Consider the following 13,378-nt stretch of genomic DNA (forward strand, 5'->3'; position numbering starts at 1 on the left):
GAGATATATTCGCAAACAATATAATAATCCAGTGTGCAATCAGTTGTTCACAGTATCATCATAGTTGTGCATTCATCACCACAATCAATTTCTGAACATTTTTATTACTCCAAAAAACATAATAAAAATAATATTAAAAAAGAACACCTAAAACATCCCATATCCCCCCATCTTCCCCTACTTTTCATTTAATTTTTGTCCCCATTTTTCTACACTTCTGTCCATACTAGGATAAAGGGAGTGTGACCCACAAGGTTTTCACAATCACACAGTCACATCATGTAAGCTACATAGTTATACACTCATCTTCAAAAATCAAGGCTACTGGGTTGCAGTTCAATCAGCATAATTAAGTTTGATTATTCAGTTAAGGAGCTTTATGATTTAATGAACAATTTCTTGTTTTACTGACCACAGAAGACTGAAAAAATAAAAAGCTCAGTGTTCATTATATAAATTCTACATACTTGTCTCCTATTTCAGGAAAAACTAAATGCCAGTGCACCATGGAATGCTCAATGCTTGTGCTGTCTCCTGGAGAGATACACTGTTCTCACTTCCCATATTCTTCTATGGGATCCGGGGAAATCAGTGATTCCAGGAACCCTTCATTCCTTGAGTTTTCTGGGGTGGGGTAGAGGCTGTGAGGGGCTCACTCAGTACTTCTCTAAGTGCAGACCCTTCAGGACTTATCCCTCGGCAGCTGCCCTGTACATTCCTCATTATGAGTTACTGAGGATGATTCTGTTTTGAAATCCTGGCCATAGTACCTGGGTTTAAAATCCCCGAGTCCGTCTACCTACACTAATGACCCAAAAGGTTACCTGTGAGGCAGGGGGTGAAATCACTTACTTTCCTGTGGAAATTTTCTTCAAAGCAAATAAGGGTTCTTAGCTCCTCCATCAAAAATTTATTTTGTCCTCTAAAATGATATAAATAATGCTTCCTGAGTCTGATACACATGGGCCCTGGGCTAGATTTGATATATTATGTCCTGCCAAAAGCCATATTCTTTGATATAATCTTGTGGTGGCAGATATATTAGTGTTAATTAGGTTGGAATCCTCTCATTGTTTCCACAGAGGTGTGACTCAATCAACTGTGAGTGAAAGATTTGATTGGATAATTTCCATGGAGGTGTTACCCCACCTTTTCAGGGTAGGTGTTAATTGGATCACTGGAGTCATATAAAGGAATTCACAGACAGAAGGAGTTCAAAGCATCTGAGAGCAACATTTTGAAGGGGAACTGCAGCTAAGCACAGACAAAATGCCCCAAGAGCAACATTTTGGAGAATGCCATTTTGCAATGCAACCCGGGAGCAAGCAGACACCAGCCACACATCTTCCCAGCTAACAGCGGTTTTCCAGATGCCAACAGACATTTGCCAGTAAAGGTAACTTATCATTGATGCCTTTGACCTTGGGCATTATATGGCCTTAAGACTGTAACTTTGTAACAAAAAAAATCCTTTATAAATGTCGATCCATTTTTGGTGTTTTGCGAAAAGGCAGCATTAGCAAAATGTAACAGGCCCGCTTTTATATTCAAAGGCAGATTTGTGTGTGTGTGTGTTTAACTTTTTTTTATTCTTGAAAAGAAACACCGAATCTTCAAAGGTCAGGTTTTTCAAAATCTGTGCACTTTGACTTTTAGGTCTTTCCAAAGAATTTTTAAAATTAAAATATTTTCAAAACTGTTTAAAAGCAAAGAACTTTTAAACTGGCCCAGCGTTACCCCGAAAGTGGCATATGTCATTAATTCAGTTACTGGAGACCATGAGAACTCTAATAGCATTTAACATATTATCTGTAAGCACACACATAAAAGCATTATTAAATATTTTCTAAATATTATTCCACTGAAGTGAATAACACCGTCTTCTCCACTACCTATTCTAATGATAAAATAATGTAGTGTATTAAATAAAAGGATATTGTCAACAAAATGGAAAAATGTGAAAATAGGTAATGCCCAAAGAAATTAAATATAACTACCAAGTTGTAGGATATTTTAAGAATTTCTGTCAAGCTGATGCATGCATACATATAAATATTGATATAGACATAGATTTATATATATAGATAATAAATATATAGATGTATAGGTGCTTTAGTTACATGGAGAGTTATAGAGATAGATATGAATGCATATATGTACTTCTTTCCCTCAATGAACTTACCTTTAACACATGTAAAAACATCCAGAAAAATAAATCAATGATCCCCATCAATCTTGGCCTGAGGCCATTCCGTATTATTAATGACTTACTCTACATTGCACAAGTCTCAGTTGACATTCCCAAGAGAACAAAAACAAAACAAGTAACAGAAACAATCTCTAGGTAATGAGTGCTCGAATCCTGGATGCTACAAAGTTTCCATGATGGTATCTAGAATGTCAGGTGCAGGGATGAGTAATGAATATGTATGTTTGCAGAAAAATACCGAGGAAGTTTACTCAGAAAATGACTTTGAGCATGTGGTGGCTGTAGGACTGATGTCAGCTAACCAAAGCAGTGAGTTGGGAAACTGGAAAGCAATTAAAAGGTACTAATCCTATTGCTATTTTTATTTATCACTTAAGAAAAGAGATTTTCTCCCAGTGGTTAAATGAACATTCACTAAAGTTAATTAAGAATTTCCATTTTTAAAGTATTAGCATAAGCCATTGATAAATTCAGGAATCTCTTCAAACATCAGAATTTTAGAGCAAAATATTATTTGATAAAAGTACACATACATGATATATTATATATATACACATATATATATAAAATGTTAAAAGTTAAAAATAAAAGGGCTCCATGATGAATTGTACACTTTTCAACACATGAAGATCTTTTAAACCTGAAACATGTTATTACACATGTTGAAATGATGTTTAAAAGCAGTGATTTTGAAAATATAGTGAATGGTTGATTTTATCTATGATCTAATTTCCTCAATTTTTGGTGAATAAAGCTCTGGCTTCCCAGATAGTGTATTCATGGAAACATGGTCACTTGGAAAATCATTATAATAGTGTGTGGTAAAATATCTCAAGGAATTTTATCTAAACTAAAATGTAACCTCAAGTTCAAGAGTAAATTGTTTGCCTATAATTTAAGAAAAATAAATTTACAGAAAACAATTTTATTTAAGGAGAGTTCAAAGAATAAATAGTATTTATAATGGAAGAGAAGCAATATTGTGTAAGATTTGATAAAACCTTTGGAGATGGGGAAGAGTTCAGCCAAGTGGAGAACACTTTAATAAGGGCTAGGAGCATTGATTTGTATTCTCCAGGAATACAAGTGTTTTCACGCAGGCATGTGAAGTGATCACACATGCATTTGTCTTTGTGTTGATCTTTTGGCAGTGTGGATCACTGTCTCTGTTGAAATGATTCTGGATTTAATGTGATCAGTTTAAGAAATGAGTAGCATAGTCTATGTAAAAGATGGTGCAGTTCAGAATTGGAATTTTGAAGTGCAGTTGGAGGGTCATTGGTTGCATTTTTCAACACTATTTGACAGAAATCTTAGAGTATGTACTACAGGCAGAAAGTATGTATGAAGTAACTCATATATGTGCTATCTTGATCAGAAAGGAGATCAGCTCACTGGAAGAGATACTGCAGAAACACCCTGGAGTCAGCTTTAACTCAATCACTCAGAATAATGCAGAAAATGAGGTGAATACATCTAACACTTAAGGGTTCCAATCCTCATTAACAGTTGTGTCGAGGGTATAATTTCCTGTTTTCTACCAGCATTTATTTTTCTCCAGAGTCACAAGGAGTTCATGGCATCTATGGTTATCTTATTGCTGCTTCTTACTTGCTATTTGCCTTATATGAATTCTCTCTTTCTAATTAAATACCTGGATATTATAAAGATTGAATTTATACTTTGAGATTTATATGAAAATATAAAAATGGAACTTATATGAAGGTAGAATCAGAATGGCTAAAATAACCATTTTGTGGAGAAATGAAATCTTTCTAAATGTAAAAGATGACTTCTGGATATAATGCAGGCAATCAAAGGACTAGTGAATGTTTCACTGTTGTTCACTTTTCTCTAAAGACAAATTGCATCAACTTACAGTGTTTTGTCTTTTTACCATTTGGTTTTAATTGTTATTTTATGCTTTCTACAAATACCAATAAACTTCCAGTGCAATCATCATCACTAGCAACCTGAAAGAGCTTTTGTGAGAATCAAAAGGGTGTGGTGTGTATGGGGAAATTGTGAAAACTACATCACTGTATAACCTTATTGGGTGACAAGTTTGTGAGTAAAAACAAGGGTGGTTATGTTGATAGTGATGACAATGTTGATGATGAAGATGGGAGAATTCACAGCAACTGTTCAATGGTAACTTGCTCAGACATCTGTTAAATAGTCACTATGTATTATCTCATATATACCTTGTAAAAATCCACATCTCTTTGTAACCATCTTATTCATAAGGTACAGCCTCTGAGAGTTACAATCACTAATAACTAGAATGTGAAAGAGTTAGAATTGGATCTAGTTTTGACCCCAAACTCTCTTCAGTTTTCTTATTCAATGAAGTGGAATACATCCACCACATTCTAAACCAAAATTCAAGCACTCTAGTCAACAGTTTCTTTATATTCTATCAAAGTAGCCATCTGATTGCTTATCTATGTATCTATTAATATTGCTGATTCTCCATTGTGGAATATCATGGAAATGTATGATGTAGAAACTCATAGATATGCACATGCAAATTCTCAGGAATACTAAATCTAAATACTAAATACTAAATTATTCTAAATCTCTTTATATACTAACAATTTTATGGTCACAACTCTATGCCCTTCTGAATATTTGAATTATACTTTTAAAAATCTTACCTAAGAATATTAATTCCTAAGTAGGTAACCTAATATAAGTGAATTTGTACTCTTTTGCTTGTTCTTTAGTAGAATTTGTTGCAGAAACCTTTGATGCAATGAGGATTCATACATAGGATTACATGCAAGGACACTTGGAAGATTAGGCTTTGTCTAGACTACAGAAAACACTCTACAGGGACATCTGATTCTGATTCTATGAAACTCATTTTCCAATAGAGTAAATTCTAGATAACTGATGGCAATAAAAATAATTCTCATTTATGACCTATAGATTCAAATATGATGAACCACTTTTAAGGAACTTAGGTTAGCTTTCTGAAGACAATACATAGAAAACCCTTGTAGGAAAACTGACCTTGTACTGGTCCATAGGTTAATGGTCATTATTTGTGACTATGGAAAGGTCACTTTCAAGAAGACCCAAGATATTAGGCTATTTTGACAGCTTAAGAGAGAGGAATTGGCCCAAATTATAGTTTCATGAGTTTTAGGGGCTTTTAAAGTCCAATTTGAGATTCCTCATAGAACTTCAACATAGGCAAATAAGGTTGCTTCTATGGAAAATTCTCATTCTTGCCGCACCATGTAAATGATCAGCCAAATGAAATGATACCAAACTTATTTTCTGATACAGTGATCTTTCCTAGAGAACATTTTTCATCAATAGTGTAGGAAAATAAATGTTTGTTTCAGTGAAAAACTATGCATTGTCTAGACTCTAGAGGACGTCCCTCCAGTTGAGCATTTTTACTCTATGTAAGGTATGGTTTTAAATAACTCACTTCAAATATCTGGAATTCATTTTATGTCATCTTACAATAATGAGACTATAATTAAAACTATTGTCTTCTGTAAATATATAACATTAATATATATCATGTAAATATGTATTATACATATGTTTAAATACAAAGGGAGACATTTATGTACAATTTTATTTTCACTAATGAACTTGAGGCATAGGAAAATAATGACTATGCAAATAAATTCATACTTATTGAACTTGGGTGAATGTTATATATAATTCATGTTAACATTTGGGTGGCAATCAGAGGATATTCTTCCCTTCCTCATGAATGAATATGCATGTCTACAGCCTGCACTACAGAGGTGTAAAGTGAGGGTTCCATTGTAGAGCAAATCTAGTCAGGGACACTTTTGAATTACAACTGAACAAAAATTGGACTTTATTTAGATACAACAAAAAATCACATTTCTCTGATAATGTATGAATCTTCTTCCACCATTCAATAAGTTAGGGTGTTTTTTGCTGAGAACACGGTAGAACATGGCAAGGCCAGGAGATGTGAGGAAACAGAAGACAAAGAAGATGAAAGGAGTAAATTTTAAACAGTAAAACAATGTAGTCTTCATATGCTTTCTCCACCATTTACCAGCTATAGGGGATTTCTATCTATTTTAATAGCTTTAATTATTTTTCCTTTTTTTTAAAGTTTTGGGGAGTGAAAGAGTAAACTATCCTTGTTTCTGATTCATTATCTCAACATGTTTATGTGCAAAGATATGGCATGCAATTCAATTAAAATTAATATACTTGTGTTTGTTTTGTTTGCTTCAATTTTGCCTATTGAAATGTATTTATTTTTGTGACTGTGTGGGGAAACAGTCTCACGGTATAGTACAGATTGACGTCAAATGAAAGTGTGCAGTTGATATTGTAGTCTTTCATTATAGGGAAAAGAGTCTAAGAAAGTCATTTTTGTTTTTGGAGTATAACTCTGAAATCAAACTAAATTTACAAACATTTCCAAATTAAGTTTTATTTCTATATGCAGACACAGTACACCCAGGTTTTATATCTAAGAAAATAAGTCCTTTCTTTGGAAAGAAAAATATCCTTGCAGGATTAATCCCTGTCTGGAAAAATTACATGATTTTGGTAGGTCTCAACGTGTTTTTATATGCATAACTGAATTGCATAACTGAAGATGTATAACTGAATTGTCAAGTACCTAGCTTTTATGTACTCAAAAACATTAGATTAATTTGTTTCTAAGAATATTAACTACAAATGATGTATGGCAAGCACAAATATAAATTAGTAATTCTGGAAATCATTTCTCCTGTCCATATGTTTTGGTATCTGAAACAGCTAAATGATATTTACATAGAAATGGGAGTTTAACAAGAGTTTTATTGTTTTTCTTCATTGTATCATTTAATCACTACTCACCCTGAAGACTACTTCTCATGGAAATCTTGTAAGTATGAAAACATTTAGCAAATGGCAAATGAAGGATGTGATATTAGTTTCATGATATTCATCCTAGTGATTTTTCAAGACATAAGTAATTCCAATGGAGCATTGTAAAATCTGAAAATTCCCCTTTTTAAATGTTTAAAACATTTTAATTTGGTAATATATAGTCAACACAATATTTCCCATTTTAACTACTTTCATATGTACAATCCAGTGATGTTAATTACATTCACAAAATTGTGCTACCATAACCACCATCTAATTCCCAAAATTTTCATCTGCCCTAACAGAAATTGTGTTTCGTTTTTGAATACTCCCCATTCCACCAAACACTAGCCCCTGGTAAACTGTCTTAACTATATTTTTTTATTTACAGCATTACTCCTGTTAAATCATGGAAAACGGAAACCACACATCAGATTTTATTCTTCTAGGACTCTTTAACAACACAGGAGCCCACCTCTTCCTCTTTGTGTTGATGCTGACAGTTGTCTTCAACTCTCTGATTGGGAATTCCCTCATGATCTTCCTGATTCACCAGGACCGCCACCTTCACACACCCATGTACTTTCTACTGAGCCAGCTCTCCCTCATGGACATGATGCTGGTTTTCACCATTGTGCCCAAAATGGCTGCTGACTACTTGACTGGAAATAAGTTCATCTCCCCTGCTGGCTGTGGGCTACAGATCATTCTCTTCCTCACCTTGGATGGTGGAGAGTCCTTCCTCCTGGCAGCCATGTCCTATGACCGCTATGTGGCTATATGTCACCCTCTGAGGTATTCCATCCTCATGAGCTGGCAATTGTGCCTGAGAATGACATTGGGGTCTTGGTTTCTGGGAGCAGCTGATGGGTTTATGCAGGCTGCTGCTACCCTGAGCTTCCCTTTTTGCAAATCACATGAGATTGATCATTTCTTCTGTGAGCCACCCACACTGTTGCGCCTGGCTTGTGCTGACACATCTGTCTTTGAGTATGCCATGTACATATGCTGTGTGTTAATGCTTCTGGTCCCAATCTCCTTGATCCTGACTTCCTACAGTCTCATCTTAGCTGCTGTTCTCCAAATGAGATCTACAAAAGCCCGCAAGAAAGCTTTTGCCACCTGCTCATCACATTTGGCTGTGGTGGGACTCTTTTATGGAGCTGCAATTTTTATTTACATGAGACCCAAAACCTACAGGTCAGCAAACCATGATAAGATTGTGTCAGCTTTTTATACTATCATCACCCCTGCTTTGAACCCCCTCATCTACAGTCTGAGGAACAATGAGGTCAAGGAAGCCTTACAGAAATGTATGTATCAGTGTATTGCCTTAACTCATGAGTAAGATTGATTTGTCCCAATTTTGAAGGCTATCCAAAGTGACCGTGTGTGATATCTCAGAGTGAATGCATAACATTGTATGCATTTATATCTATATATTATTTATCTATCTTTTTGGAAATATGTACCAACATTCATATTTTGGTCTCATTCAGTCTCATTTGCAAATTGTGGAAGAATCAACATCTGTAAATCACACCCACTTTGTAAAATGTTCAACACCCTATATCACAGTAAATATTTCTTGAAAGAATTAACTAAGTAGTCAAGCAATTTTGAGGATTAATTGCTGACTTTTTGATATGATGTATAGTTTACTCTTATTAAAATACTCACATCAAAGACATACTGTTACTGTTAACAAGTCTTGAGAAGTACATACACTCATATAACTCACATCTACTATCAAAAGACAAAATGTCTGTTCCTTCAGAAATAATCCTCATGCTCTTTTCCAGTGAAACATCCAAGGTCCTGTGCACCTACTGGTATAATTTTTATCAACATGCTTTAATCCAGGCAATTCTAAAATTTCATTGGAACAGAAACTAAATTTTGCATTTCTTGCTTCATTCACTCAACTTTATCCCTGCATACTATATCCAGAGTTTTATTCACTTTTATTACTTGATACTGTGCCATTCTATAGATGTATTTTTGTATACATATCCATTATGTTTTTGACTCACATGTTGGCCATTGTCAGTTTGGGGTCATTATAACTAAATCTGCTATAACCTCCTTGTTTTGATTGTAAGTTATTTCTCTTGGCTGAGGTATGACTAAGTTAAATAAAAGTTTTCAAATTGGTTGTACAATTTTACACTCCATCATCCATGAATGTAAGTTTTAATTTCTTGACATTGTCAGCAGTGCTGATGGCTGTAAACCTTGTTCATTTTAGGAATTCTAGTGGACTCAGTAGTATTTAAAATTAGGTGTGATTAAACTTTGTGATCTTTCAACTACTATTCCATATCCTTAATACCCATTCCAGTGTGTATTACCCAGATTTTGCTAGTAAAAAAATTGGAAAAATTGCACAGTTCTTTTGGTATGCAGTGCACCTCATAATGGGTTATAATTTGAGCCTCATTCTTTGTAAACAGCTGGGGCTTAAATCTAGTTATAGGTCTAGAAGCAGAGATGGGCAGTGTGGGGTTGTTCCTGAAATGACTTAGCAGTATCTTGCGAAGCAACTCCATCAGGGTAAATTACCTTGTCTTCAGATAGAAGTAGGGTTAGCTTAGACAGGGGTAGAAGGACTATTTCTGCTGGCAACGGAGATTCAGAGAATTTAGGGCTTCAATACCCCCTAACTGAACTCATCAGGATCTGTCCAGATGTTTTCATTCAACATTTGAGGACCACATTAATTCTCAATCAAAGCCTTTGCTTTAAAAACAGATAACCTGCAAGTATGGGATTTCAGTTTTCTTGTAAGTGAGCCACTCATGGTTGAAGGTTGTACTTTGTTTTCAGAAATATCAGCCCTATGGCAACAGGAGATAAGTTTTCTTGCAAGCAGATATATAATTTTTCATATCATTTTTGCAGAGTTTGCAAAGGGAATTTGAAAACCTGAGCTTATCCTTTTCTTCCCAAAGTTTCTCATTCACTCTACCCATCTCATCATACCTAGCTTTGAAAAATGTTCTTAAATATCAACTACATGGTCACCTGGAACCGTGCCTTTTATATGTTAATTGATTAAGATACCAAATGGTGATATCTGCATATCTCTCTTGCCACATAATTGCAAGCATGATCCATGTCCTTTTCAAAAAAAATTCAGATTCTTACTTTAAAAGTACTAAAAGTTAACATTTTGTAGTTTGGAAAATAATGAAAGCTATATCAATCCATGTCATGTGAAATAACTTTCAATTAACAAGAGAATCACTTATAATCTTATATTCCCTAATAGCATATCATCTCTAATGAGAAAATGTACCAAAATCTTAAGGTTATCACTAAATGTTTAAACCAAATCTTTGGAGTTAAGGACTAAACTTTGGTCAAAAAGAAAAGAACAATGAAACCATTCAACTTTCATAGGGAAAATGAAACCCAACAGCATGGCAGAAATGTTAAACCCATGGGTACAAACATTCTTTTCTTAAAACAAAAACAAACCCCCCCAAAAAAGAAAAACTTCAGAAATTTTTATTACAATTCAAACCATCATGTATGTCTGCATCTTCTACTAGTGAACCTGTTATTAAAATTTTAAAGGAAAAAATCAATTTAAGCTTTTTCTATTTTATTCTAAGAAATATACAGTAACAGATAATTAGAGCATTCGCTACATAATAATGGATGTGTGGCCATCCAAATTAGGGGTAAAATATCCAATTACTTTAATTTCAATGTGACATAATTGTAAATTTATGTGAAATATCTATACCAAATCAATGATTTTTCTGCCCAATTGTCTCTGAAAGTATTAACAAATAGTGAAAACTCATGATGTGTGAAAATGGTAACATGACAAAGTAGATTCAGTTACAGATATTAATTCACAAATATATATAAGAGCCTTGTAGGAAAATAGTCTAAAAATTAAAGACAATCCTGGAGACAGGAAGCAACCCAATTCCCCTGATCTTGCATTCTATTACAGAGAAAATAAGTTTCTAATGCTTCATAAACACTCAAAACACTTTGTGATGGTATTTGCAATGCATTGTCGCTACCGACCCTTTAAAGTCTTCAGTGTTTCAGTTTGCCACTTTCAGCTCTAGCAGCTGTGCCCTGTAACTGGTAATGCTTGCTTATATCCTGTCTTCTCTAGACCTGGGAGTTTTCTGACCAGAGCCTGGGTAGTTCATTCTGATGTTAGCAAGAAGTCTCCCTTCAACATCATCGGAACCAGCATAGCCGATTTCATTGCCATTCTGGGTGCACATATGCCCTCCAGGCCCTTGCTACCAGTAGAAATAAGAATTATTAATGACTTTAAAATAAATCAGATAGAGAACCAATTTCTGATGCTCCAGAACAATTTTAGAAAACTCATCCCTAAGACTCTTTTCATCTACAACCATATTTAATCAGTCAGTCAGGTTTCTGCAGATAAACAGAACCGATACAATATATATATTAAGGCATTGGCTCAGGCATATTGCATATAAATTTAACCTGTGTGTGTGTGTGTGTGTGTGTGTGTGTGTGTGTGTGTGTGTGTACGTGTGTATACCATATAGTATTAAGAATATATTAAGGCATTGGCTCAGGCAAACGTGGGAGCTGGCAGGCTTTATATCTTTAGGCCAGGCCAGCAGATTGGAAACTAAAAGATTTGATATGGTAATCTTTCATCAGACTTTCATCTTTTCTGGGAGACTTGAGGTTTCCTTCTTAAGACCTTCCATTGATTGAGGCCCACCCACATTATCTATGATAATCTCCTTTGCTTAAAGTCAGCTAATTGCAGATGATCACCACATATACAAATACCTTCACAGCAACATCTAGACTAGTGTTTGACTAAATAACTAGGTGTTTTAGCCTATCCAAGTTGACATAAGACACTAACCACCACAAAGTCCTATGATAGGTGGAATGGAAATGGCAGATATGCTACACTCTCTATTGAATGAGAGGTACAAAAAAGTTAGAGAAATGGTCACATTTTAGCTCTGTCAGCTCAGCTCTGCTCTTGAAACTGGGTTATTCTCTTAATAATTGTATATTCCATTTTCTTCATTGTTATTGTTATTGTTGTTAATTAACTGCATGGATTGAGAAAAGAATACTGGTTGACATCTTAACTCTTTTATTGATAGCAGTTGAGTAAACCCCACATTCTCCAAGTTTGTACTACTGCTTTAATACAAACTTATGACATTAACGCCAACAAAGGGATACAGAAAAGCCTTGGTATTTAAGGCAAACATGAAATAAACATGGAGCTCCACATTTATTCCCTGAGCTACATGCAGGTGATGCAAGGTTTAAATACACATTAACTATCTTCAAGGATCTTCAGACTAGAGACCAGTTGGCAGCTGAAATGGAAAGATTTACTAGCCATGTCTCTAATCCTGCATCCTTTTAACTGAGATTTTCAAGTTCCTGACACAAAGCCTTACCAAACAAGTCTTACGGCAGACATGTGATTATCCTTAAGTCTTTGGAGCCCCTGATATTCTCTCAATGGAGGTTCTAATAAAATATACAAATGCATTTGTGGTAGACTGCAGTAACAGAGAAGAGATTTACAGCTCCGTAAACCAGGTAAAGAAAGAAGTGGGTGATGTAACCATCATAGTGAATAATGCTGGGACAATATATCCAGCTGATCTTCTCAGTACCAAGGATGAAGAGATTACCAAAACATTTGAGATCAACATCCTCACACATTTTTGGATCACAAAAGCACTTCTTCCACCAATGATGGAGAGAAATCACGGCCACATTGTCACAGTGGCTTCAGTGTGTGGCCATGGAGTGATTGCTTATCTCATCCCATATTGTTCCAGCAAATTTGCTGCTGTTGGCTTTCACAGAGCCCTGACATCAGAGCTTGAAACCTTGGGAAAAACTGGTATCAAAACTTCGTGTGTCTGCCCATTTTTGTGAATACTGGGTTCACCAAAACCCAAGCACAAGACTGTGGCCTGTACTGGAGACAGATGCAGTTGCAAGAAGCCTGATAGATGGAATACTTACCAACAAGAAATGATTTTGTTCCATCATATATCAATCTCTATCTAACACTAGATAGATTTCTTCCTGAACATGCCTTGGTAGCTATAAAGCATATACAGGATATTCAGTTTGAAGCAGTGGTTAGCCACAAAACCAAAATGAAATGAATAAATGAGCTCGCACCAGAGATGTATGTACCATAATGATGGGGATCTAAGTTGAGATCAATGTTCCAAAAGCTTTCTTTCACATTTTTCAGTGCTGCTAGTATTAAAAATACTGGTTTGGCATTAGCCACAGTTGAAT

At 35.0% G+C, this 13,378-nt stretch overlaps 1 protein-coding gene and 1 pseudogene across 2 annotated transcripts; both read left to right on the plus strand.

Annotated features, from left to right (window-relative positions):
* The first annotated feature begins 1,162 nt into the window (after window positions 1-1,162).
* LOC119506190 (olfactory receptor 2T8-like) lies at window positions 1,163-8,452 on the plus strand. Of its 2 annotated transcripts, XM_037799166.1 has the most exons (4): window positions 1,163-1,396; window positions 2,440-2,549; window positions 3,588-3,675; window positions 7,467-8,452. In XM_037799166.1, the coding sequence occupies exon 4, from the start codon at window positions 7,485-7,487 to the stop codon at window positions 8,421-8,423; it is 939 nt and encodes a 312-aa protein (XP_037655094.1). In that variant the 5' UTR covers window positions 1,163-1,396; window positions 2,440-2,549; window positions 3,588-3,675; window positions 7,467-7,484; the 3' UTR covers window positions 8,424-8,452. The 2 variants fall into 2 exon arrangements, with proteins under 2 accessions (XP_037655094.1, XP_037655095.1); XM_037799167.1 differs by lacking the exons at window positions 1,163-1,396; window positions 2,440-2,549 and having other exon boundaries at window positions 3,502-3,675.
* Window positions 8,453-12,577: 4,125 nt separating this feature from the next.
* On the plus strand, window positions 12,578-13,264 carry LOC119506591 (annotated as a pseudogene).
* Window positions 13,265-13,378: the final 114 nt, after the last annotated feature.

Source organism: Choloepus didactylus, chromosome 11, assembly GCF_015220235.1.
Source record: "Choloepus didactylus isolate mChoDid1 chromosome 11, mChoDid1.pri, whole genome shotgun sequence".
Lineage (NCBI taxonomy): Eukaryota > Metazoa > Chordata > Mammalia > Pilosa > Megalonychidae > Choloepus > Choloepus didactylus.